At 37.8% G+C, this 27,707-nt stretch overlaps 2 protein-coding genes across 4 annotated transcripts; one reads left to right on the top strand and one right to left on the bottom strand.

Moving 5' to 3' along the window:
* Positions 1 to 75: 75 nt before the first annotated feature.
* On the top strand, positions 76 to 22,660 carry LOC149647053 (uncharacterized). Of its 3 annotated transcripts, none has more exons than XM_089849937.1 (22): positions 76 to 273; positions 2,033 to 2,141; positions 4,168 to 4,312; positions 5,995 to 6,101; positions 6,862 to 6,947; positions 8,265 to 8,355; positions 8,421 to 8,549; positions 9,189 to 9,343; positions 10,404 to 10,470; positions 10,866 to 11,051; positions 11,801 to 11,948; positions 13,376 to 13,493; positions 13,554 to 13,647; positions 14,858 to 14,982; positions 15,055 to 15,163; positions 16,106 to 16,165; positions 16,268 to 16,378; positions 18,481 to 18,668; positions 19,903 to 20,016; positions 21,402 to 21,463; positions 22,314 to 22,348; positions 22,462 to 22,660. In XM_089849937.1, the coding sequence occupies exons 1-22, from the start codon at positions 263 to 265 to the stop codon at positions 22,558 to 22,560; spliced, it is 2,349 nt and encodes a 782-aa protein (XP_089706063.1). In that variant the 5' UTR covers positions 76 to 262; the 3' UTR covers positions 22,561 to 22,660. The 3 variants fall into 3 exon arrangements, with proteins under 3 accessions (XP_089706063.1, XP_089706064.1, XP_089706062.1); XM_089849936.1 differs by having other exon boundaries at positions 77 to 273; positions 5,995 to 6,107; XM_089849938.1 differs by lacking the exon at positions 2,033 to 2,141 and having other exon boundaries at positions 5,995 to 6,107.
* A 1,017-nt stretch (positions 22,661 to 23,677) lies between these two features.
* LOC149647052 (uncharacterized) lies at positions 23,678 to 27,307 on the bottom strand. Its single transcript, XM_089849935.1, has 2 exons — positions 25,830 to 27,307; positions 23,678 to 24,397 (listed from the first exon to the last, which is right to left on the bottom strand). Exon 1 carries the CDS (start codon positions 27,101 to 27,103, stop codon positions 25,859 to 25,861), a length of 1,245 nt encoding a protein of 414 aa, XP_089706061.1. The 5' UTR covers positions 27,104 to 27,307; the 3' UTR covers positions 23,678 to 24,397; positions 25,830 to 25,858.
* Between the last annotated feature and the right edge of the window lie 400 nt (positions 27,308 to 27,707).

Genomic DNA, 27,707 nt, shown 5'->3' with positions numbered 1-27,707 from the left:
GCCATTTTTTTTAAGATGACGCCGATTGGTCAATTTGTATCCAATGGTAGAAAGCAGATTACGTTTCCGTTAATTCAAAAAGTGATAAATAGTGGTGATTGTCGGTGTTGATTCTGTTAATCTTTTGAAACCCTCAACCTTAAGTCGGTAAAGAAAGGCTCATAGTGCTTCGGTTCATTAAATTCAATCAAGTTACGCGCGGCTAAATATCGCAGAGACTGAAAGCGTGTAGTTTTTTAAATCACCAATATTTTAAACCAAAATGGAAAAATGGTATGTTCTTTCAAATTGATTTTTGCCCTAAGGTATCTGCTGTTAATCTTGTTTTTCATTGTCATAATGTCATGTTAGTTTCACGGTATTTTTTTTAGTTGTTCATTCACCCATCACCAAGCACTTTTGTAAGTGTTGAAGGGTGGCATCTATACCTAGAGGTAAATTAGGCACCCCAAACTGCATCAAGTCCAGTCTCTCGATGAAACATGCACTTAATGTTTAATGTTACTTATTTGGTGTCAGGGTTCGTACGGAACCTGGATAAGTCAGGGATATGAAAATTAGGGGAAATAGTCAGGGATAAGTCGGGGATTTAAAAGTTTTTCCTAAAAAGTCAGGGATATGAAAATTAGGGGAAAAAGTCAGGGATAAGTCAGGGATTTAAAAGTTTTTCCTAAAAAGTCAGGGATATGTCAGGGATTTAAAAGTTTTTCCTAAAAAGTCAGGGATACGTCAGGGATTTAAAAAGTTTTTCCTGAAAAGTTGGGGATATGAAAATTAGGGGAATAAGTCAGGGATTTAAAAGTTTTTCCTAAAAAGTCAGGGATATGTCAGGGGTTTAAAAGTTTTTCCTAAAAAGTCAGGGATATGAAAATTAGGGGAAAAAGTCGGGGATAAGTCAGGGATTTAAAAAGTTTTTCCTGAAAAGTCGGGGATATGAAAATTAGGGGGATAAGTCGGGGATTTAAAAGTTTTTCCTAAAAAGTCAGGGATATGAAAATTAGGGGAAAAAGTCAGGGATAAGTCAGGGATTTAAAAGTTTTAACTAAAAAGTCAGAGATATGAAAATTAGGGGGAAAAGTCGGGGATTTAAAACATTTTCCTAAAAAGTCAGGGATATGTCAGGGATTTCGTTTGGTATATCAAACCCTGCTTCGAGCAATGCTAAATAAGAGACAGGTGCAATTATGAAGTGGGCTCTGGTAAAGACCTTAAAGTTGTCAGGGATATTTCCAAAATTTTGTCAGGGATTTCCTGGATAAGTCGGGGATTTTAAATGTAAAAATTTTCGTATGAACCCTGGGTAGGTTAGGGATGACGATGTCTTAGAGTTGGGTGGTGTAGCAAGAGGATCCTGGGTTCGATGCCGGACTGTGGCACTGGGTGAAAAATCTGGGAAGAAATCCTTCTGCGTAGAGTTTGCAAGTTCTCTCGCCGCTTGTCAAAGGAGTTTTCCTCCGCGGTCTAACCCGGTTGGCTTCTCCTTTCCATCAAAAACTTGCCGAGGTTAACGGTAATAGTTAGTATAGGGCGCTGTAGGTTATCTGTGGGGGCATAGGGGCTAGCCCCCTGCACCCCTCTATGCAATGGAAAGGCACCCACCTGTAAATAAGCCAAGGCTTAGTGTGGAAATCCCTTCATAGACAAAGCCTAGATTATTATTATTATTGTTAAGTATTGAAATTAGGTTTTCCGGCATTTGTCGGTCCCTTTGCTCGTTGGTGACTGACAAGGGTGAATGAACAAATTTTTAATTTTTTAATGTGCCGTTTTTTGCCTCTATAATAGAGTTATATCGGTTATAGGGAGGGTGACATTAAACTCCGCCCATTCGCCATTTTGGCGGCAGAATTTAACATGAGCTCTATAGCCACCAGAAGGTGACTCCATCTCTTGGCTCGTTAATTTCATTGGCTGAAAAACCCATGACGTCACCCCCCTCAGCATATGTTACTCTATTCATATCATTCAAAAAAATTTTTAAATAAATGATAAGTTTCTAAATACTATTTATCCAATGGTTTTGTTTTGACAGCGAGGCATCTTCGAACAACTTAAGCGCTTTAGTAAAGAGCTACAAATGTCAAGACTGCCAGGATAGAGGGATAGAAGAACAGATCCTTCAAGAGTTGAGCAAATTCGAGGTTGAAACGAATTTTTTGTCCTTATTTTTTAACCTCACAATCTTAGACAGGGTTGGTACGGAACCTGGATAAGTCAGGGATATGTGGGGAAAAAGTCGGGGATTCAAAGTTTTGTCCTAAAAAGTCAGGAATATGTCGGCAGGGTTCATACAAACCTGGAAAACCGGGAAAACCTGGAAAAATCCGGGAAATAAATAGTTGACAAAAACCTCAGGGAAAATTTAGAATTTTTTAGTAAAATTCAGGGAAATCAGTGAAATTTTGCGTCAAACAGGGGCCTAGTAATTAAGTAAAATGTTCGTAAACATCCCCTCCATAGGATTAACATTACACTAAACTTTGGAGGCTCATAACTCTGGTTATATTAGAGATAAGGGGATGTCCTTTGAGTATGTTATAGTCTTATTTGCCCCCATCCAACCATACTATGAACTTGGGCTTTCTTTAAACAGGGGCCGAGTAATTAAGCAAAATGTTCATAAATATACCCTCCATAGGATTAGCATTACACTAAACTTCGGAGGCTCATAACTGTGTTTATATTAGAGATAGGGGGATGTCCTTTGATTATGTAATAGTCCTATTTGCCCCCCCCCCTCCTTCGTTAACATTTGCTCCATAGGATACTCCATATACGGGAAAAACCTGGAAAATTCAGGGAAGTATATGGGGAAAAGCCTGGAAATCTCAGGGAAATTTGTTTTCCAAAAGTTGTATGAACCCTGTGTCGGGGATTAAGTTTGGTATATGAAACCATGATTGCTTCGAGTTATGCTAAATATGGGCGGGCTGCAGGTGTAGTTATGAAGTGGGCTCTGGTAAACACGTACTTAAAATGGTCAGGGATATTGGTGTCAAAATTTGGTCAGGGATAAGCTGGAAAAGTCAAGGATTTTCAATATGAAAATATCATCCGAACCCTGAATTCTAGAAAGTTAATTTTATATTTTTATTGTGTCTCAATGTTTCCATAAGCAGTCTGGGAAATAAGGATATTTTTAAACTAGTCCTTGGGACCAGTGATCCCCCCTAGCGTCCGAAATAATAAACTGGTCTTCGTACTGGGCCCAGCCTTTCTTCTCCTATAGATTTGTTTTAAAATGGTCCCGAGGACCAGTAACCCCCACCTCTTGAATTAAAAACTAGTCCAAGCAATTAATAAACTGGTTTTGGACCAGGGGAAATGCACTGCTATTTCCCAGAGTGTCCATAAGTGTTGTTTGTGACCTTGCATAATAGCAAAAATAAATTAATACACGAGGAACTGCATTTCAACTGCAATTGCAGTTTAATTGCATTTGTTTAGTTTGAAGAAATGCCACTAGATGCTCCCATAATCGGGGGGGGGGGTGGAGTTGATTTAACCGCTAAACTTTGCAAACCTTTTTTTAGCTCCGCCCTGGTGGGAGGGTTCTGATTGGTTCCCACCTTTTGCAAGGTAAAATAGGGACTTGGCAGTACTACGTCATGCAACGTCACGCTACCTTCCACTAGGGCTTAAAAACATACCGAAGGAGAGGCTTATATAGCAGGGTGGGAAATAAGGATTTTTTTTAAGCTGGACACTGGGCCAGCGACCCCCCTGGCCTGGAATAAATAAACTGGTCCATGACCATTGACCAGAGCGCGTCGTCTGCTAAACTTTAGAAGTGGGTAATTAAATAGTTGAGATAATGTCTGGACTGGTTACCCTTGAATTTTCTTAGTGGTCCCATGGACCACGTGACCCCCCCCCCTCCGATTTAATAAATAAACTGGTCCAGGCAATTTTTAAACTGGTCATTTGCCCTGTGCCACCGCCTTATTTCCCACGCTGTTATATAGCTTTCATTCTGTAGAGAAAAAAAAACATACCATAATGGCGTTGGCGGCGGAGTTAAGCCCGAATTGCCAAGTCCCTATTTGTAGGTAGAACTTGAGTATCCAGAATTTATGGGATGACACAGGAGCCAAGGGAAATTGAAATGGCTAGACTTAGACAAACACTTCATTTTATTTGTTTGTTTGTTTGTTTGTTTATTTTCAGGTCTTACTCGCACAACCGAAATTTGCAAACGAAAATAATTTGACTGAGGACTTGGTGTTATCATTAGTGGATTTGCTCTCACTAAGCGAAGAGGATGGCGGCGCTTTTGTGGCCCAGAAATCTATTTCCGTACTTTATAAAATGGGTATGAAGGATTTCATTCTTAATATGCTGAATAAATAATACAGGGTTGCCACAGTACCTGAGAGTCCTGGAAAAGTCAGGGAATTTTAAAAATTTCAGCAAAGTCAGGGAATTAGCCTTATTCCTGATCAGCGCCACCTACCCATAGCGGCGACTTTGAGAACTACTGTAAGCGGCAAGCCAATCAGATGTCGCTAAAATCTGGTGACGTCACTGACTGGCACTCTCGGGTCTTACCAAAAATGACGTCACCAGATTTTAGCGACATCTGATTGGCTTGCCGCTTACAGTAGTTCTCAAAGTCACCGCTATGGGTAGGTGGCGCTGATCAGGAATAAGGCTAATTTGATTTTCGTGGGTAAAACTTCTGGGGATAAGTCTTTATTGAAAGAGTAATGAAAGTTTCTCCTCATCTCGTCTCTTCTTAACGCAGAGTGAACTCTAGAGCAATCCTTAAAAATGCTGTCTAGAATTGTTTTTATGTCAAGTAAATGCCTCTTAGACTGTCATTTATAGTTAAAATGTTTCTTATTCGTTTTGGTGCAACAAATACATTGGAAAACTTAATGTAGATCGAGTTTATTTAATCATAAGCACTTAAAACGTGCTGTGAACATTCACACTTTCGGCCTAAAAGGTCAGGGAAAATCTGAGAAAAAGAACAGGGAATTTGGTTCTGAAAATTCCGTGGCAACCCTGTAATATTCAGCCCAAGACCTGTCAGGATAATATAGGAAATGTTTGGTGCTGTAAAGCAGTCGGCGAATTGTTTGAATCTTTTTGAAAAAGGCTAACGATTTCCCCAATCTCAACAATCATTGATGTAAAACGTGTCAAACAGGAATGATTTTGTGGCTAATCTCTCTTGCGATTGGTTGTGAACTCCGGCGTTTTCCCAGTCCCTCCCCACTCCTGAGAGTCCGAGACCCCTATAACCGGCGTTGGTAGCAATAGCATAGGCCCAATTGTCAGGGTTCATACAAACCTGGAAAAATCAGGGAAATAAATAGTTGACAAAAACCTCAGGGAAATTTCGGATTTTTAGTAAAATTCAGGGAAATCGGGGAAATTTGCGTCAAACAGGGGCCGATCGAGTAATTAAGCAAAATGTTCCATAGGATTAACATTACACTGAACTTTGGAGGCTCATAACTCTGGTTCTATTAGAGATACGGGGATGTCCTTTGATTATGTAATAGTCCTATTTGCCCCCCCCCCCCTCCTTCGTTAACATTTGGTCCATAGTATACAACATATAGGGGAAAAACCTGGAAAATTCAGGGAAGTATATGGGGAAAACACCTGGAAATCTCAGGGAAATTTGTTTTCCAAAAGTTGTATGAACCCTGAATTGTATCACCTGCCGGATAAGGTTGAATAACACCAAAGTAGGAAAATGCCTTAAGACTATTTTCCCCGATAGAATGAAGGACTTTCGTTTATCTTAGCCCCTGGGGTTTTGACGTCAATAACGACTTAAAAAAAATTCAATGGTCCGCCGACAAGTTTACGGACCCTTTATGAGTCCCAGATCTCTTAGTATGAGGCTTTCAGCTTAATTGCAATTTTTTTCTTATGGTATTTTGACAATCAGACTAACTCTTAAGATCTGATTATTTTCAAATTGTTTGCGATCTAGCTCTTAAGAAAATTTGTAATATATGATCGAATGTTTCATTTCAGCACAAAACCCGTTTTTACTGGAATATTTGACAGAAACGTATAAAATACTTCTACCAATCTGCGCCTACTTCAATGCCAATGTTAAAAAGGATGATGCCTTAGTAAAAGTACCTGTTAGTTTTTATTTCTTTCAATATATAGTTTCTAACTTCCTAAGTCAATGTTTACTGTTTTCTCCGTAATCGAGAATATTGTATATAACATAAGTTTATAAGATTTTCCAGAAGTATGACACTACCTATACTTAGTAATGCTAGAGACTTACGGCTCGAGCTAGTTCGAGAACGACGGAAGCGAGAATTGCAGACTACACTCGGTTAATTTTGCAGTCCATCTTACTATCATTTAGTCTGTATTATTAAGCCTTTGATAGCGCCTCACCAGACGTCGCTGTACCCTGAATCTATGACCTACGTCACTTCATAGATAATAAACACCAGGATCAGAAGGTCGGGGGAGAGCTTGCCGCGCTTTGTACAAACTGGGTAGGTTCTACTTCCGGAAACCAGCGCATGCGTACGGCGAGTCATGCACGAAAAACGAGCAGGCATACCTTCCGATCCTTATGTATATTATCTATGGTCACTTTACGACAACTCCAGTTAGTCACTGGTTACTGAGAGCTTGTCATGAAGTGACGTAGGTGAAACGTAACAGATTCTCGTAAAGCGACGCACTGACAAAGGCTTACCACAGTCAAAATAGGAAGATGGACTGCCAAACCGAGTGTAGTCACTTCTCGCCTGTCGTTCTCGAACTAGTTATCTCGAGTTGTAAGTCTCTAGCATTACCAAGTGTAGGTAGTGACATACTTATGGATGAACATATCTTATAAACTTATGATATAATCCTATTCATTTCTTACAGGTCCTAGAACTTCTATTTCTGTTAAGTACATCGAAGGGGGACTCCGTGGCAGTTAAAACAACCATTATGAATTTACTACCCCTATTGTAAGTATATGTGAAGATTGGATCTTAGGGATTCTTGGGTTTTCTGATACCAAGAAGTGATATCTAGTTTATTAGGGAGAAGGTATAAGATGCCCAAGTATTCGCGTGCCATAGTCCCAGTCCCCCTTTCAAAATACCAGGGGGGGGGGGGTACGTAAAAGGAGGCCGGGCTATTTCGCCTCTTCTCAGTCGGAAAATACCTGTAATTTTCGTTATCGTTCGCGCCGCGCTGACGTGAGGTTTCAAGAACCAATGAGATGCAGCTGGTTGTAATTTAGAGGCGGCGGGGATTAACTCCGGACAGGCTACGTTTGAACTGGAGATAATGTGGCGAATTTATACCTTCTCCCTAATAAAATAGAAATCACTTCTTGCTGATACTAAATATGCCTAAAAGTTGAAAATGTGAAAATGAAATTATCATTAAAATATTTAATTTTGGCATCAGCCGCTAAATATATAATTAAAGCAAGTCGCGGTTGGGATTTAGTTTAAACAAATGCCACTAGGTGGCTCTCACTCTCTTATACAGGGTTCGTACAACCCTGGAAAACAGGGAAAACCTGGAAAAATCAGGGAAATAAATAGTTGACAAAAACCTTAGGGAAATTTAGAATTTTTAGTAAAATTCAGGGAAATTAGGGAAATTTGCGTCAAACAGGGGCCGAGTAATTGAGCAAAATGTTCGCTCCATAGGATTAACATTACACTATACTTTGGAGGCTCATAACTCGGGTTGTACTAGAGAAACGGGGATGTCCTTTGATTACGTAATAGTCCTATTTGCCCCCCCCCTCCTTCGTTAACATTTGCTCCATGAAATACTCCATATACGGGAAAAACCTGGAAAACCCAGGGAAGTATATGGGGGAAAAACCTGAAAATCTCAGGGAAATTTGTTTTCCAAAACTTGTATGAACCCTGCTTATAGTCGAGGATTGGAGTTAGCTGGCGCGGGTAGGGTAGCGGTTATATAATTCCTATAAAATTCTATATTTTTGAACCTGTCGTCTATTATTCTATAATTTTATGAAAGGTCCTATAATTTTTACTTAATTATAAAGTTTTTGTATAGTTTAGAATCAAATTTAGCTCTTTTATTGATATCATTGCGGAGTTTGCTTGGGATTTTCGAATATTATTTTTTAATTAAGTTCCTTTTTTCAGAGTAAAATCCAATTTGTAAATTTTTTTGAGATTTTTCTGCATAGTTTAAGCAATTTTATTCCTATATTTTCCTAAAAAATCCTAAAATTCCGGGGAAAAAATTCATATTTTTCCTATAAGGAATTTAAATTTAGATAAAAAATTTTTTAGGAAAAATAATACGTTTGCTGAAATTGCTTTGGGATGTCTTAGAAATTTCTTTGCTTTTACAAATTTGGATGCGATGAATTTCACGGAATTTGTAAGTTGAAGAATCAGTCAGTTGTTTTGTAATGTTATAGTAATTTTTTTTGTCTCGTTCTTTAGGAGAACGAGAAACTTGGCAGGTTTTTAATTCGAATAAATAGTTTGGGCCATTCCGATGATTTAATTAAAAGTATCTACGCCCTAACCATAATTTTATCATTTTTTAAGAAACAATTAACGTATGGCAGTGTAAGTATTACGTACGTAAGTTCATGCAAGAAGTTATATCTAGTTTAATAGGGAGAAGGAATAAAAGGCTTAATATTCGCGCGCCATAGTCCCAGTCCCCCTTTAAAAATACAAGGGGGGGACGTAAATGGAGGCCGGGCTATTTCGCCTCTCCTCAGTCGGAAAATATGACTGTAATGTTCGTCATTCGCGTCGCGCTGACGTGAGTTTTCAGGAACCAATGAGATGCTGGTTGAATTTAGAGGCGGGGATTAATCCCGGACAGGCTACGTTTGGACTGGAGATTAAGCTGGAAATGTGGCGAATTTATATCTTCTCCCTAATAAACTAGATATCACGTCTTGGTTCATAAGATATGTTGGCCATAAGTTTGTCACTGGTTACAAACTGGAGCTTGTTATGAAGTGAGTGACGTAGGACATAGATTCAGGGTAAAGCGACGCCTGGTGAGGTGCTATCAAAGGCTTAGTAGAGGGTAAATAAGAGGGACTGCAAAATTAACCGAGTATAGCCAATCAATTCTCGCTTGTCGTTCTGCTAGAACTAGCTAGGAAGTGCCATACTTATGGATGGAACATATTTCATGAACTTATGGTCTTACCACGTTAGTTTTGTAGTTATATTCTGTTCATATCGCAGGTTTTACCGAGAAAAAGTGATTTCTTCCAAGAAAGTTTAAGATTGCTGGAAAAAACAATTGGCGTCAGGAATGCGGAGATCAAGGAAGCTCGTTTGTTTTTCTGTAAATATTTAATTGAAAATAACGAGTTAAGGAATGGAATTGATGAAAAAGAGTGAGTAAAACTTAAAGTATTTATGATTAATTATGAAATGCGCTGGCCATTTTTGCTATTACTATTTAAATGGAAACAGTAGAGTAGTAATACAAAATATTGATTTGCAAAATAGTTAACTTATTAAAAGTTCCTTAGTCCCAATCACATCATGCTGACGTCAGGATGCTCTCATATGGCTATATAGAATTCATTTTCACCACTAATCTGGCAAATAAATCTAGTTTACCTTTAGCCCTTATTCTAAATGACCCAAAACATTATTAAAAGATAAATTTATTCTTTATAAAGAGAATTAAACAGAATGCTCAACTGCCTAGAGCAAATGTTACCTCCTTTGGTTCCCCTAACCTAAGACCATTAAACACAGATGGACCGTAATGATAAGCTAAAAACCACGTTCTTCTAATGACATCACCTGTCGTCGCCCCTAGCGGGAGAGTCCCGAAACTTAATTCGACTCAAAAGCCTTATGTTATGACTATAGTTTGAGTCGAAAAAGTTTCAATATTGCTCAACAAGGGGGAAGGTTTCAATATTTTTGATTTAAACACTTAGGGTTTTTTTTGACAGTTTTGGGGCTTTTTAAGGTTTTAATTTGGTATATTGCATAGGTTTTCAAATGTTTTATACCTAACAAGCTCAAAGACGTAGCACATAAGCTTAATAAGAGGTTTCTCCATTGTAGTCCATCTCTGTTTATTTTTTAATACTAAATAGTCTTAGTCCTAACATGTTGGCTAACCTCACCAAAGGTAGTAATCAATCGGAACTCGTCCACAAGGGCGGAACTAAAACTATCCTTTCCTAAAAATAGCGAGCCAGTTAACTCCACCCCTTGACTATGGGAGCATCTAGTAGCATTTGTTTAAACTAAACCACAGCCAAGATTTGCTTCAACACTTACACTTTTTTATATAATTAATGGATAATTTTTTTGAGTTTTCTTTAAGATTTTAAAAGTTTAAAGCTATTATAAAAATGGTTTTCTGGCCATTTCGTCAATTTCTCCTTAAAAGCCCGCCTCGTTAATGCTGATTACAAATTTGATTTTATTTAGTTTCTCATTGGATAAAATTATCAATTTAACATCGAAGCTTGATGAATCAGATTGCAATGCAACTGCGGTAAGTTTATTTACAGAATTCTAAAGGGAAGGTGTTCAACGATAAGTTCATAAGATATGTTCTATAAGTATTACACTTCCTATACAATACAAGTTCGTAATGCTACAGAGACACTTACAGCTCGAGCTAGTTCGAGAGAATTGATTAACTGCACTCGGTGGTTAATTTTGCAGGCTTCCATCTTATTATTTTGTCTGTACTAAGCCTTTGACAGCGCGTCACTAGGCGTCGCTTTACCCTGAATCTATCACCTACGTCATTTCATGACAAGCTCCAGTTTGTAGCCAGTTACAAACTTATGGAATGAACATATCTTAGGAACTTATGTTGTTAATAATTGGTACCCTAGAAGGAGCAATTTAGGAAATACTTTTGTATTTCTAATTATTTTGCAGACTTGCGAGTTCATTCTGTGCATATTAAAAAAATGCACTCCTACGTTTTTGGAACTATTTTTGAATGTCACTCATCTGGACTCCAACTTCAAAGTTCTAAAAACGTGGCTGCTAAAATGTTTAACTGAAGGCATTGATTACAAGTTGCCACTCCTCGCAATTCAAGTTATAAATGGAGTTATTAAGGTATTTATAACATACGGAATAACATTCTCAATTTTAAAATAAATAAATAAATAGCTATGCTTAAATTGAAAACTTCAGGTAATGAAACATTATACCTTAAAAGAACGGCTGCTTTTTCTAAATATAAATGGAATTAAATATAAAAAGAGAAAATATATTATCTTTTATTACAAAATAATTAGCATTTAATGCTTGATTTTTTTTTAAGACTAATTAAATGCTCAGGGTTCATATAAACCTGGAAAAATCAGGGAAATAAATAGTTGACAAAACCCTCGGGTATATTTAGAATTTTTAGTAAAATTCAGGGAAATCAGGGAAATTTGCCTCAAACAGGGGTCGAGTAATTAAGCAAAATGTTCGTAAACATACCCTCCATAGGATTAACATTGCACTATACTTTGGAGGCTCATAACTTTGGTTATATTAGAGATACGGGGATGTCCTTTGATTATGTAATAGTGCTATTTGCCCCCCCCCCTCCTTCGTTAACATTTGCCCCATAGGATACTCCATATACGGGGGAAAACCTGGAAAATTCACGGAAGTATATGGTGAAAAACCTGGAAATCTCAGGGAAATTTGTTTTCCAAAAGTTGTATTAACCCTGATGCTAATTATTTTGCAATGAGAGATAATTTAGTTTCCCTTTTATATTTAGAAAAAGGTCGTTCTTTTAAAGGCATAGTGTTATGTTACCTGAACTTTTCCTTTAAATGCGATGTTAATTATTTTATTGCATTTAATAGAACAATGGCGTCACCAATGAAATCCTTCAAATTATCAAGAAAGTGGGACTTCTTGAATTAATCAACGAGATTTTTCTCAAGAATAAAATTAGCAGTTCAGCTACCGGTTTCTTAAATATTCAAGTAGAATGTTTAAATTTAATCTCAGGTAAATATTGAGTTTTATTTATTATTTTTTTGTACTTTTAATACTATTAAAGGGAGGGTGAAATGAAAAATCAAGTCTGGTGCAAATATCATAATATTATCCGTAAATTCTCAACCTAATTTGAATTTTAAAATCATTCTGCGTTATTTCCTGAATGTTTCACTATGCAGATTGATCTTATATTTAGTATTACTACAGGGACAGGGTTCATACAAACCTGGAATAATCGGGGAAATAAATAGTTGACAAAAAACTCAGGGAAATTTAGAATTTTTAGTAAAATTCGGGGAAATCGGGGAAATTTGCGTCAAACAGGGGCCGAGTAATTGAATTAAGCAAAATGTTCATAAGCATCCCCTCCATAGGATTAACATTACACTAAACTTTGGGGGCTCATAACTCTGGTTATATTAGAGATACGGGGATGTCCTTTCAGTATGTTATAGTCCAATTTGCCCTCCATCCAACAATACTAAAAACGTAGGGCTACGACAAACATGGGCCGAGTAATTAAGCAAAATGTTCATAAACATCCCCTCCATAGGATTAACATTACACTAAACTTTGGGGGCTCATAACTCTGGTTCTACTAGAGATAAGGGGATGTCCTTTTAGTATGTTATAGTCCTATTTGCCCCCATCCAACCATACTAAGAACGTAGGGCTACGACAAACAGGGGCCGAGTAATTAAGCAAAAGGTTCATAAACATCCCCTCCATAGGATTAACATTACAGTAATCTTTGGAGACAAATAACTGTGGTTCTACTAGAGATAAGGGGATGTCCTTCGAGTATGTTATAGTCCTATTTGCCCCCCATCCAACCATACTAAAAACGTAGGACTACGACAAACAGGGGCCGAGTAATTAAGAAAAATGTTCATAAACATCCCCTCCATAGGATTAACATTGCACTAAACTTTGGGGGCTCATAATTCTGGTTCTACTAGAGATAAGGGGATGTCCTTTTAGTATGTTATAGTCCTATTTACCCCCCCTCTCCGTTAACTTTTGCTCCATATACGGAAAAGACCTGGAAAACTCAGGGAAATTTGTTTTCCAAAAGTTGTATGAACCCTGATTCTATAAGTTCATAAGATATGTTCCATAAGTTAGTCACTGGTTACTGAGAGGTTGTCACGAAGTGAAGTAGGTCATAGATTCAGGGTAAGGCGCTGTCAAAGGCTTAGTAATGCAGACTTAATAGGACTAAATGGAAGTCCTGGAAAATTAAATTAACCACCGAGTGTAGGACTTCAATTCTCGTTTCCGTCGTTCTCGAACTAGCTCGAGCTGTAAGTCTCTCAGTTGCATTACGAACTTATATAGGAAGTGTCATACTTATGGATGGAACGTATTACTTATAAACTTACGTCGATGCTGTTAATGCTATGAACTAATGAAATGAATCTTAACATTTTCCGTAGTTCTTTGCCAGGAAATAGAATGCCGCAAGGTCATAGCCAAAGGATTGAATTGCTTTATTACCGCGGTTTTTGAATCTAATTTGATTTTTAATTACCATAATAAGAAGTGCGAACTCGGGTAATTATTACGTAATTAGGAAATGGGAAATTCTTAAATTTAATTGTTCGTTAATTTTAGCATGGTTATTGCTATTCAAGCAATTTATATATTAAGTAAAGCCAGGGATAACTTCACGGCCGAGGTGCAAGAACTTCTGGGAGAATTTAACGAAGTAAGCTTGTGAAAGTACTTCAACAAGGATTCATACAAACCTGGAAATTTCGGGGAAATAAATAGTTCTAAGTAAAATTCAGGGAAATTGTGAGGCTTGAGCAAGGTTGCCCTAAAGGGATAGCTATTGCGCAAGTTTTGGGTTTAAATGGCCAGGGACACCAGGGTTCGTACACGACCTGGAAATCCTGGAAAAGTCAGGGAAGTTGAAAATGGGCCTAAAATGTCAGGGAAAAGTCAGGGAAATTAAAAATGGACCTTAAAAGTCAGGGAAAAGACAGGGAAATTAAAAATGGACCTTAAAAGTAAGGGAAAAGACAGGGAAATTAAAAATGGACCTTAAAAGTCAGGGAAAAGTCAGGGAAATTAAAAATGGACCTTAAAAGTCAGGGAAATTAAAAATGGACCTTAAAAGTCAGGGAAATTAAAAATGGACCTTAAAAGTCAGGGAAATTAAAAATGGACCTTAAAAGTCAGGGAAATTAAAAATGGACCTTAAAAGTCAGCGAAAAGTCAGGGAAATTAAAAATGGACCTTAAAAGTCAGGGAAATTAAAAATGGACCTTAAAAGTCAGGGAAATTAAAAATGGACCTTAAAAGTCAGGGAAAAGTCAGGGAAATTAAAAATGGACCTTAAAAGTCAGGGAAATGTCAGTGAAAAATTTATTGGAGGGAAATTTTTAAAGTCTGGATAACAGTAGGGTGACCTTCTGAGACTTGAGCAGAGCCCCAAATTTGCGGACCTCGCTTCGCTCGCTCTAGTTATTTACAACAATAATTCGTGCAAAAATGACTCTAGTGAATTTAGATTGGTTTTCATATATGTTCGCCATGTACATTATTGAAAATGGTCAGGGAAATTTGTGGAATTTTGTCAGGAAAAACCTGGAAAAGTCAGGGAATTTCATTCCAAAAATTTTGTACGAACCCTGGACACTATTTAGGCCCACATTTTGGGTTTAAATAGTGTCTTTAGTTTATAAGATATGTTCCATAAGTTTGTCACTGTTTACTGAGAACTTGTCGTGAATTCTCGTATAGCGATGCCTGGTGAGGCGCTGTCAAAGGCTTAGGAGATGATGGACTGTAAAACGGAGTATAGTCAATTCTAGCTTGTCGTTCTCTAGTAAAATATCATATTTATGGAACATATCTTTTAAAATTATGTTGTTACCTAAGAGTTTTATTACAGTTTTTAAATTTATATTTAGGAAAATGATTTGGAAAGCGCATTAGCTTTGGGTTTATCGAACAATTCAAATCCCGTCCTGAGGTCTGCTTCTTCACGCGTCATTTCCGCCTTGGAAAAATCTCAATCCACGTCACTTAATTATCTGTATGATAATTATTTATATTCTTTGAAACTCTAAAATTAAATTCAACTTTAATTTATTCTTTTTTGTTTCAGCGCAATTCTACAAAAAATAATTGAAAACAATTCCAATGATTCCTCGCCATCTAGGATCAGTCCGCCTATATCAAATTTACCAATTAAAGATGAATTCTCTAATAATAAAGTAAGAAAAATGTACTAGTTAAAGCATAAGATATGTTCCATAAGTATGACACTAGCTATACTTACTAATGCTACTGAGAGACTTACAGTTCGAGAACAACAAGCCAGAATTGATTAACTACTCTCGGTTATTTCGCATTGTCCATCTTCCTATTTAATATGTATTACTAAGCCTTTGACATATAGCGCCTCACCAGGCGTCGCTTTACCCTGAACCTATGACCTACCTCATTCACTTCGTGACAACCTCTCAGTAACCAGTGACAAACTTAGGAATGAACATATCTTATAAACTTATGGTTAAAGTTGTTCATAGTTAAGGTAGTTCAGATATGGTCATAATACGCGGTTTATAGTAGCGTGATTGCATTAAGTGTACCGTGGTTAGTTAATCTAGAGGTCTGTGGGGTGTGAGAATTATAAGGGGGTTTAGTAAATTATTAGTAAACATCTGACTGTAGCGCCATTTGACCTTGCACTACTATTCAGTAATACCAAACCAAAGTTTCTATTTTTAAAATCTATTGGAAATCCCGAAAACTCGGTTTCGATATATCAATAATTTTGTCTTGTCGAGCTTGTTCACCCGTGAGGGAGGAAAAAAGCGCGGGAATCCTATACGTGGCGTCTCGAGCTTCTCGCCAGTCTAAACTCTGGGTCTGATATAGCAGAGAGAGTGGCACCATCTCACGTGAAAAATATACCTGTGACGTCAGCCTACGGGAAACGTTTTAGCCGTTCATAAAAGGTGGATTTCAAATAATTTCATATGAAGCATTTTCAAATGCATATTGCGGCTAAATAACCAGAAATCGGAGAGTTAAAAGCTTGATATTTTTGAACCGACAGAAATTAATTCGATACCTTTCGTTATATAAATCGGAGGTTTTTCAAACGAAGCTTCTCATTCCCTTTAATTACGTTTATTTTTTTATTATTTCAGAGTTTAAGCGGAAGTGGAAGTATAAGAGAACATTATGAAAGGAAGCTCCACGAAAACTATGTGAGTTTAATTTTCTTTACGTTAGCCTGTATGTGCATGTGTTGAACATGGAAAAAATACTTCATTCTGAAGTCCTTTTAAATTGGTTTTAATTGATTTCAGCTTGAAAAGGAAACCCTGACGAAAGCGTACTTCAGTTTGGAAGCTGCATTTAAAGATCAAATGAATTTGGTTGCGAGGTACGGCTCGCAGGAAGTGAAAAGCAGTGCTATGGTGAGTTTACCAAATATCTCCATCGTGTGAGATAAGTCACTGTCAAATGGCGAATGATTTTACTGTCCCTTTATAGAGCTATCTCAGTTGTGAGTTGTGACGTCAGTGCCTAGGTAAAACGTTACAGGCTTAGATTTGGCAAAGGGCGGCCATGCTTGGTACCGCTTTGATTCTATGGGCAAATAGCATGGGTGACGTCACGCTAACTCTTCTGAGTCTGAGATAGCTCTATTGGCTTGAGATACTGAATGGAAAATTTCTACTACTTCTATTGAGATCACTTATGTTCTATATTTTAAGAGTTGTCTGCTCATATGTTCTTGCTTGTTCAAAGTGTACAAAAGTGACTTGAATAGTATAGATCCGAAATTTAAGGGAAATGTTCCGGTAACGTAACATTATACCTTAAAAGAATGGCCTTTTCTAAATTATAAAAGGAATTAAATATTAAAAAAATAAATAAATGAGCTCTTATTACAATATGATAATTAGTACATTTAATTAGTCTTAAAAATAATCAAAGACTACTGCGCCACCACCTGCCATTAGTTTAGTTGTGTCTGTTGAATCGAACCACTTACCAGGGTTCATACAAACCTGGAAAAATCAGGGAAATAAATAGTTGACAAAAAACCTCGGGGAAAATTCGAATTTTTAGTAAAATTCAGGGAAATTTGCGTCAAACAGGGGCTGAGTAATTAAGCAAAATGTTCGGGAACATTCGCTCCATAGGATTAACATTACACTATACTTGGAGGCTCATTACTCTGGTTCTACTAGAGATACGGGGATGTCCTTTGATTATGCTATAGTCCTATTTGCCCCCCATCCAACCATACTAAAAACGTAGGACTACGACTAACAGGGGCCGAGTAATTAAGCAAAATGTTCATAAACATTCCCTAAATAGGATTAACATTACACTATACTTTGGAGGCTTGTAACTCTGGTTCAACTAGAGATAAGGGGATGTCCTTTGATTATGTAATAGTCCTATTTGCCCCCCATCCAACCATACTAAGAACGTAGGGCTACGACAAACAGGGGCTGAGTAATTAAGCAAAATGTTCGGGAACATTCGCTCCATAGGATTAACATTACACTATACTTGGAGGCTCATTACTCTGGTTCTACTAGAGATACGGGGATGTCCTTTGATTATGCTATAGTCCTATTTGCCCCCCATCCAACCATACTAAAAACGTAGGACTACGACTAACAGGGGCCGAGTAATTAAGCAAAATGTTCATAAACATTCCCTCCATAGGATTAACATTACACTATACTTTGGAGGCTTGTAACTCTGGTTCAACTAGAGTTAAGGGGATGTCCTTTGATTATGTAATAGTCCTATTTGCCCCCCATCCAACCATACTAAGAACGTAGGACTACGACAAACAGGGGCCGAGTAATTAAGCAAAATGTTCATAAGCACACCCTCCATAGGATTAACATTACACCATACTTTGGAGGCTCATAACTCTGGTTCTACTAGAGATAAGGGGATGTCCTTTGATTATGTTATAGTCCAACCATACTAAAAACGTAGGGCTACGACAAACAGGGGCCGAGTAATTAAGCAAAATGTTCATAAACATACCCTCCATAGGATTAACATTACACTAAACTTTGGGGGCTCATAACTCTGGTTATATTAGAGATACGGGGATGTCCTTTGATTATGTAATAGTCCTATTTAGCCCCACCCCTTCTTCGTTAACATTTGCTCCATAGGATACAACATATACGGGAAAAACCTGGAAAATTCGTGGAAATTTGTTTTCCTAAAGTTGTATGAACCCCGTCTTACCAGTACCTCTCTCTGTCTGTAAGAATTTAATCTAAGTGATTCGATTTAGCAGACGCCACTAAACCAATGTCGGATGGAGCAGTAGTCCTTGATTATTTTTAAGACTAATATTGTAATAAGAGATCATTTATTTTTATTTAGAAAAAGGCCGTTCTTTTAAGGTATAATCAGTTATGTTACCTGTACCTTTACCTTTAAGAATACTCTGCTGTAGGTGTCGCTCTTACTCGAGTTCCAAACTGCACGGAGTTCATTATCGAGTTCAACTATATACATTTTTAATTAATTATAGACCGCACATTTACTGGATGAATTAGAAGAAAGTAATAAAATGCGCGCATGTCTTGATGAGCAAGTTCAACATCAAAGTGCATTGTTACGGGAAAAATCCGAAGAGACCGAGAAGTTACGGAAAGAACTAACAGCGCAAGTCCGCGAATCTCAAATTAAAGATTCTGAGATTGAAGAACTCCAAACGCAGTAAGTTTCCTCTTTTGTTTTTTTTTATCTACAAGGGGGTTGCCACTGGTCAGGGAAAACCTGGAAAAGTCAGGGAATTTAAAAATGGGCCGTAAAATCAGGGAATTTTAAAAAAAATTCAGCAAAGTCAGGGAATTTGATTTTAGTGGGTAAAATTTCTGGGGATAAGTCTTTATTGAAAGAGTAATGAAAGTTTCTCCTCATCCTCTCTTAACTTAAATCGTGCTGTAAACATTCACACTTTCGGCCTAAAAAGGTCAGGGAAAATCTCAGAAAAAAAGGCTTAGGGAAAACCTGGAAAAGTCAGGGAATTTGGTTCTGAAAATTCCGTGGCAACCCTGTTGAAAAATGTAGATTTTATGTTATGTTAGTATCAGGGTTCGTACAGAACCTGGATAAGTCAAGGATATGGAAAATGGGGGACCGTCAGGGATTTAAGCTTTTTTTCCTAAAAAGTTGGGGATTTCCTTTGGTATATAAAACTATGCTTCGAGAGCATGAAGTGGGCTCTGGTAAACACCTTAAAATGGTCAGGGATATTCAATAGAAATATTTCGTCCGAACCCCTGGGGGGGGGACAGCTATGAAAGCATGGATTTACTATTGCTAGGGATTGTTCACTAACCGTGTTTCCCACGTATTGCTATCGCCAACTACATGTTCCGAATTATTCCTTGATTCCCCCAATTTATTGGACCAAAACGGATGTAGATATAGCGCCATCTCCTGGCAAAATAGTTTTTGCAGATTTTAAAGATGGCGACGCAAAACTTAGGCAGGATTTAATTTTGACGTCATAGGACACGTGATATTTGGTCCTATTTTTTATAACTTCCTGTTAGGGATAGTAGCTGCTGCTAGGGGGCGTTTGGGGAACGAACAATCCCTAGCGTTAGATAATCCATGCACGGATGTACTGGAATGGAGATACGGGGCGTGGTTCTTTTAGGGCAGCGCCTGCGCCTCTCTAGCGCCACACCGCGACCAATATTGACACTTTTTCCACTAAGGCTTATGACTCTGAGTCGAATTAAGTTTTGGGACTCTCCCGCTAGGGGGCGTTGCTGACAGGCGATGCCATTAGAAGAACATGTGTTTAAGCTTATAATTTTTCCAGTCCATCCGTGTTTAATTGGTCTTAGGTACTTTACAGGACTTCAAATGATATTAGCTTCTAGTTTCATCTGCATCACGTGTTAAACGCTAATTAAAACATTTCTTTAATTAAATGAAGAATGAAGAAACTTATGGATGAAATGGTCGTTTATAAGCACGATGTGGCAAAATATATGGAATTGGATTCTAGTAAGAAAGAACAGATAGATTGCTACAAAACTAAGATTGCTGGGTAAGTTTGCTTTATCTTTATTGCTTACTTTGAAGCGCAATTTTATAAATTTAATGAGTTTGAAATTGATCGTATTTTTAATGTATTGGATTTTAAACATTAATTTGCTTTAGGTTGTACCTTAGGTTTTTTATAGTTAGAAAGTAAATACCTTAAAAGTAAAATAATGGGTTTAAACATAAGTTTATAAGATTTTCCATAAGTATGACACTTCCTGTACTTCGTAATGCTAGCGACTTGCAGCTCGAGCTAGTTCGAGAATTGATTACACGCGGTTTTGCAGTCCATCTTCCAATTTTAAAGGCTAGTTTTCACTGGGCAAAAACGCGGCAAAAAAGGCCTTCCGCGGAGTTTGCGTTGAAATATTTTACGTAAAATATTTCGGAAAGCTAGCGATTTTACGTAGAAATGCACGGAATTGAAGTTGTATCTTTCCGCCGTTATTTAAAAAAACGCGAAATAGTAGACAATCACTGACGGTCTTGTGGTGGCGCTTTAACGTAGTCTCGCGCTATCTATTTTCGCGCACTTTGTCCTTTGCTTTGACGGAAGTCTTCTTACCGCTAGATGCGCATGCGCTAAATAAATCCGCGAAAAAAAAAACGCCGGAAAACGTCTTCAGTGAAAACCTGTAGCGGAAACGTCGCTTACTTTCCGCCAAATTGAAAATATTTTGCGCCGCTTTGCGCCGCGTTTATGCCCAGTGAAAACTAGCCTTAAGCTAGATTTTAACTTACGCCAGGGTCCGGTGGTAAACCGTTCACACTACGACTGAATTTTGAGTGTGGCGATACCCAGTATATACTTTGGGTCACGTGATAGATTTGAGTGGTTACCATAACATCTATTTCGCACTCTAAATTGGTATCTTTGTCCCCTTGTTGCTTAGATCGTACAAGAAGGGATATTTTCTAACCTCCTCAATAAAGTCTTCCCTAACTTCCATTAGTTTAATTTTTCTTTCATGGTGGCATATTTTCGATAAGCCTTGGTCATCCACAAAAAAAATGGCGGTTATAAATCTATTTCGCTTATGCGTGCGCACTTGAAATTTATGACGTAATCAGTGGAATTATTTTATTGGCTGTGACACCGGCGTAACGCCGAACACGGGCGGAAAAATAGAACACAAGCATGGTTTTCACAGTAAAGATTTTTCGGTCGAGTGGGAATCTAGCTTTAGTCTGTGCCAAGCCTTTGACTGCGCCTGTCACTTCTTGATAAACTCCAGTTTGTAACCAGTGACAAACTTATGGAACATATCTTATGTACTTATGTTTAAAATTAGTAACATGCACCGTTACAGTGTCATACATAAAAAGGCTTCTGATTTTAAATTAGCACAAGTTTTTCTTCGCCTTAATAGTATTTATTTACTTTGTCAGGCTTGAAAATGTCGTCACACAGCTCAATAAGGAAAACGAAAATAAGGACGACTCAATCCAAAGTAAGTCAAAAATCAGGGTTGTCACGGGTCAGGGAAAACCTGGAAAAGTCAGGGAATTTAAAAATTGGCCCGAAAAGGTCAGCTAATTTAAAAATTGGCCCGAAAAGGTCAGGGAATTTAAAAATGGGCCGGAAACGTCAGGGAATTTAAAAATGGGCCGAAAAGGTCAGGGAATTTTAAGAATTTCAGCAAGGTCAGGGAAAGGTCACGGAATTTGATCAGGGAATTTAAAAATGGGCCGAAAAGGTCAGGGAATTTTAAGAATTTCAGCAAGGCCAGGGAAAGGTCACGGAATTTGATCAAGGAATTTAAAAATGGGCCAAAAGGTCAGGGAATTTTAAGAATTTCAGCAAGGTCAGGGAAAGGTCACTGAATTTGATCAGAGAATTTAAAAATGGGCCGAAAAGGTCAGGGAACTTTAAGAATTTCAGCAAGGTCAGGGAAAGGTCACGGAATTTGATCAGGGAATTTAAAAATGGGTCGAAAAGGTCAGGGAAACGTCAGGGATTTTTAAAAATTTCAGCAAAGTCAGGGAATTTGATTTTAGCGGGTAAAATTTCTGGGGATAAGTCTTTATTGAAAGAGTAATGAAAGTTTCTCCCCATCTCGTCTCTTAACACTGAAAACATTTATAGTTAAAATGTTTCTTATTCATTTTGGTGCAACTAATACATTGGAAAACTTAATGTAGATCGAGTTTATTTAATTATAAGCACTTAAAACGTGCTGCAATTATTTACACTTACGGCCTAAAAAGGTCAGGGAAAACCTGGAAAAGTCAGGGAATTTAGTTCTGAAAATTCCATGGCAACCCTGAATTATTTATCGTAACTGTATCTATGTTTAATAGGTCTTACTACGAAGAATAATGATCTACAACATGAAGTAAGTTGATATGTTTCGGTTTATTATATTTTCTCCACGGAATTGTCAAATTAGAAATATAAATTGGATATTATGACGTGTGTAATTAATCATTTCGTTTTGATTAATTGCAGTTAAAGGTGAAAAGCAGCGACTTGGCATCAAAAACAAATGAATTAGAGGAAACGAAAAAATTAATGGAACAAGCGCGATTATTATTCACCCGAAAGTAATTTTATATAGATTTTAAAATTTAACGCCTTTTTTAAAATTATGTTATTTTACATGTTCATTATTTATTTATTTCAAAATATTAAAAAGTTTTTACTGGAAGTGTGCGAGTCCTAATTTTTGGGTTGAGAGTCCAAAGTGTGAGTAGTGGAAAACTGGACTCGCCGAGTCCTCGAGTCCAATTTTCCAGTACTCGCGAGTCCTCAAAGTCAAATTGGTAATAGAGTCCAATGAGTCCAAATTTTTTTTACAGAGTTTAATGAGCCTAAATTATAAATATTCACTTAAATACTAAAAAGCTAGGCATAGAAGTCGCTTATTTACTAAATATTAGATAAGACCATTAAACAAAGATGGATTGGAACGGAGATACGGGTGGCGCGTGGTTCTTTTAGGGCAGCGCCTTTCTAGCGCCACACCGAGACCAATATCTAAACTTTTTCGACTCAAACCATAGCCATAACATAAGGCTTATGAGTCGAAAAGTTTCGGGACTCTCCCGCTAGGGGCAAAGACTGAAGAACGGGGGTTTTAGCTTATAATTTTTCCAGTCCACCTGTCTTTGATGGTCTTATATCCAAGCCTTTGCTAGCCATGTGTAAGATCACCTGCACTGACAAGTGACAACACTGCCACGGACCGTGGAATGTAATGGTTATCGCGCATGTCAAATAAAGCTGTATCAGTCTTTGACTGTGTTGTGTTGTGTTGTGTAGTGACATAGCGTACTCAATCAGATCATGCGCTGTTAAACGCATAATAGAGTGGCCTATGGTATTGAAAGACTTGTAGCTTGCTTTAGTTGACCACTCGTTAAGAAGAAATGGACTTGTCCAACAAAAATAGACTAGAAAAATAAAGACTGGCATAAGGAAAAAATAGTGTTACTAGCTTTGCGGAGGATTCCCGAGTAGCCGGAAATTTCCAGAAAAACCGGTTTTGAGTGCGAGTACAGGCCTTTTATTAACTAAAAAAAGGGCCAAATTTTTATTTATGAATGATCTTTGGAATGATGGAATGGTACTTGTACCTCTTGTATGGACGCAAGTGGAATTACTTGTCCACTAAAGTCGACTTTTCCCTTCAATTTTTCTCCCACAACAATTAAGCAGACATAAAAAGGTTTTAATTAAAAAATTTTAATTCTTTAAATTACAACGAAATTGTGATCATATTTATGTGTCGACTTTTGACAAGGAGTTGAGTATGAAATATTTTGAGGCAATGTCGTTCTTTATCAAATCGTTTTTAATGAAACAAATAGTAAACTTCGCTATGTAAATGGTGCTTAGTTACAATTCCCGATGATCAAGTTGACTATGCAATGTTGTTTCGAAATCTCGATGTTTTACAAAGACTAAATTGTTTTGAATTCAATGTTAATACAAAAAATTAATTACACTCAACTAATATTTTTTAATTTCAAACCCATGCTGATCCGATTTAAGAATATTTTTTTAGGTTAAGTTAAAAACATAAGTGTAACGTTTTATTCGAAAGGCAGTGGGAATGACATGAAAACTGAAGTCAGCGGAAGGGTATGGCAATGACAAACTTTTACTAAGTTGGGAAAATCATACATGAAATGAAATGTGGGAAAATCATGCATAAAATGAAATGTGGGAAAATCATACATAAAATGAAATGTGGGAAAATCATACATAAAATGAAATGTGGGAAAATCATACATAAAATGAAATGAGGGAAATTGTGTAATTTTCTTAGTGAGTTATCGTATATATGGATGGGTTTGTGTCCATATCGCGCTTTAATACGCTACTCTATGGTAGATAAAGAAGCTACCTAGCTGCTTCCCTCTGTACAATGTCCTATCAGAACCTGTGACATTTCGAAAACCCTTCATTAATCATACAAACTCATTTACTTGTAAAACATTTGGTGAATATAATCAAAAGTATATAGAAATAAAAACAAAAAGTAAGCTTTGTTGAAATTTTCTTGCTCCATGTAATAGTGTGCTACCGCGAAGCTGGGGGGGGGGGGAGGAAACTGTGACGTCAATATTGGGCCCCGAATTTGTATTGCCCAAGCTGATGACGTCTCGCGACTGCCAATATGGTCGCCTGAAAATAAGGTAAGATGTAAGAGCATGTGACGTCACTACAAAGTTCGTGGTAACACACTATATAAGATGCCCAGCCTCCTTTATCCCAGAATAGTGTCGACCACCGACTGTGGCACAAGTAACAAGCCATGAATAGGCTCATAAAGTTGCAGATGCTAGCTCTAGTACCAAAAATTAACGTTTGGAACGCGAGCATCATGTGAAACTTTATATAAACCTATGACGTCAAGAAGTAAATCAATGTAGGAGGTTGAGCGGAGGGTAGTTTTTCGTGTCGTCTACAGTAAAAGGCAGGAAATTGTCGAATTGAAGGCATTGGCGGGTGGGTAAAAATGATTTGAAGTACGTCACAGACATCACGTGATGCCAAGATACAAAGGCTCCTCGTGGAGTGGGACTAGTTAACATCTAGTCCTTGTTTTTCGCGAGATTGCTAGCAGCGCTAATTCCATGATGTGGTACCAAGTTTTCGAAATAAAACGAACTAAGCTTCTTTGAACCACCCACGCCTCTCCTCGGTCACGTGGTGCCTCTGACGTATTTCAAATAATTTTTGCCCACCCCGCTGATGCCTTCTTTACAGTTCCTTTAATGAAGTGTACTTTTTGTTTTTATATCCATACACTTTTGATATAACAAATGTGGATGAGAGGGAAAGTATGACAATGGTCATAGAGCCTGCGGAGATCAAAGTTTCGCCAATAACTATTTAGTTTACTAGTGACTGATGGACTTGCAAACACGCGACTTCATTAAAGTAGTTCAGACATTTATGCTCCTTGGTTTAACCATAGCCCACTCGATCACGCGCATCACGACGCAAGCTGCTCGCGCTATAGCTAAATTACCGAGATTTGTTTTAAACGTATCTAGTTTTATGCGCTCTTCTATTGCTTCGATAACCTTATACTTAAATCCATATTATACCTTCAAATACCTTTTAAAACATTACCAGCTACTCTGTCCTGGCTACAAACACAAATCGAGGAAGTTCTAGCATACACAATAGCAGACGACGGTAACCGCGAATTAACACAAGACCTATTTTAAGGGAGTGAACAGGCTCAGTATAGCTACGCCAATAAAACGGTCAACTACAGCGAAACTCTGATGACTCGCGTCGCGACTTTTGGCCATTTTCATACTTTTCCTCTCATCCACTTTTGATATAATTAATCAGCTTACGAAGATGTGATGAAACTAAATTTACATGACTACCCAAACCAATTGTTACTCATCATCTGGGGAGTATAAATGGGGGCCGGAGCTGATTCGTAACAATGAACCCACTGAGGAGTTTCCTGCTGATTATAGTTTGCAACCGTTGGGTTTACAATGGGAATAACGGAAGGTGGTGTCGTTTCAGGCACAACCTCATCCGATTTAGCAGTACTCGTATTATTTTCGCTAACTGCATTTGTGGTTGTTTTCTTCTTTCGCCTACGCGCCGAGGGTGACATAGTATGAGTTCGTTCGTGGGTTGCTTTAGTCGAATCTTGAGCGAAACTTTTTTCGCAATATCGACATTTGTGCGGTTTCTCTCCCGAATGAATTCTTTCGTGATTTTGCCACGTCCCGTATCGAGTGAATCTTTTTTGACAATACGTGCATTCGTATCTTTTATCGCCGGTATGACTACGTTCGTGAGCGTTATAGGGTGACCGATGCGAAAATCGTTTCCCGCAGAATTTGCACTCGAATGGTTTTTCACCCGAATGTACTCGTTCGTGAAATACCATACTTTGACGCGTCATAAATGCGCGATTACAATATGAACAAAAGTAGTTCTTTTTACCAATATGGCGTAAATTGTGCATGTGTAATGATTGGCTCGTTTTTAAAACTTTACCACACGTGTTGCACGTATACGCGCCGTTACCTTTCGGTTTTTCAACGGCAATACCATCTTTATTCAATTCTACCTTAGCATTTTTACCACTACGATAATTTGGTCTGCCTTTTAGGCCTTTAATGTCAGTTACGATTGAGCCATCGTCTAAAATATGCTTTGATTCGTGATCGCGTTTGTGAGGAAAGTACGTAAAGCATCGATCGCAATATCGGCAATTAAATTTTTTCATAAGTGGGCCTTTCTGCGCGAATTTTTTAGGATATTCGTTTTGTAATTTATCTTTATTCTTTTTTAATGTGGTTTTGATAGCTCGGTCTTTAGTTTTTTTCCTCTTTTGATGCGTTTGTTCGTGTTTTTGACGTTGTGAAGGTGTCGAGAAACCTTCGTAGCATATTGCGCAGAGGTATGGTTTTTCATTGGCGTGGTTTTGGGAATGCTTTTTAAGGGCTTGAACACTCGCGAAACATTTTTTGCATATTTCGCACGTTAATTTTTCGCTACTGCTATTTAAATGTTCATCTTTGACATGTTTGCCGACTTCCTTTGAACGAGCGAACCTCTTTCCGCAAATTATGCAAGGATAAGGAAGATCAGCTCGTTCACCCATTTTGAATTACTGAATTCTCACGACTGTGTCTGCCAAGACGTATTCCCTACTTTAATACTAGTTTAACAAAACATAATTGCAATATTTAATCCACATTAAAGTCTCAAGGTTTTTACTACCTCTAGAGAGTAATGCGAGTCGACATCAACCACCACCGACTTCAATCTGCCAGAAATAATATTAATACCGGAAGTAGCATCAAACTGGCGAAACAAAAATTTCTATAACCAGTTTCACGACTCAAATTTTTTTTTTTTTTTTTTTGAGGGTTTCAATGCGAGTGGGTCAGTGGACCTCGGCAAGGATGTGATTATACAGGTTTCAGTACGTGTGTAAGCAGGGGAAGGAAATGAGGTTTACTTGGGAGGTGACGGACGGGGTGTGGGGGTCAAGTCATCCCCGGCGGACACGGGGCAGTCGGCACCTATAGGGTAGGATCGCCGACATGTCTTATTTATTCCCTCAAACTTTGCCGCCCAGAAGCTTGGCTTACATGAATGCGCCACACTCCTGGCAAATTTGTTGTTTTTAAATTTTTATTTCAGTAATGCCATAGCCAACTCGATCACGCACTCAACGAAGCAAGCTGCTCAGCGTGGGAAAT

Source organism: Phalangium opilio, unplaced genomic scaffold, assembly GCF_054372755.1.
Source record: "Phalangium opilio isolate 3A_F unplaced genomic scaffold, DU_Popi_V2 ptg000089l_1, whole genome shotgun sequence".
In the NCBI taxonomy this organism is placed as follows: domain Eukaryota; kingdom Metazoa; phylum Arthropoda; class Arachnida; order Opiliones; family Phalangiidae; genus Phalangium; species Phalangium opilio.
The sequence above is the reverse complement of the archived record's forward strand: the minus strand, read 5'-3'. Positions and strand labels throughout refer to the sequence as shown.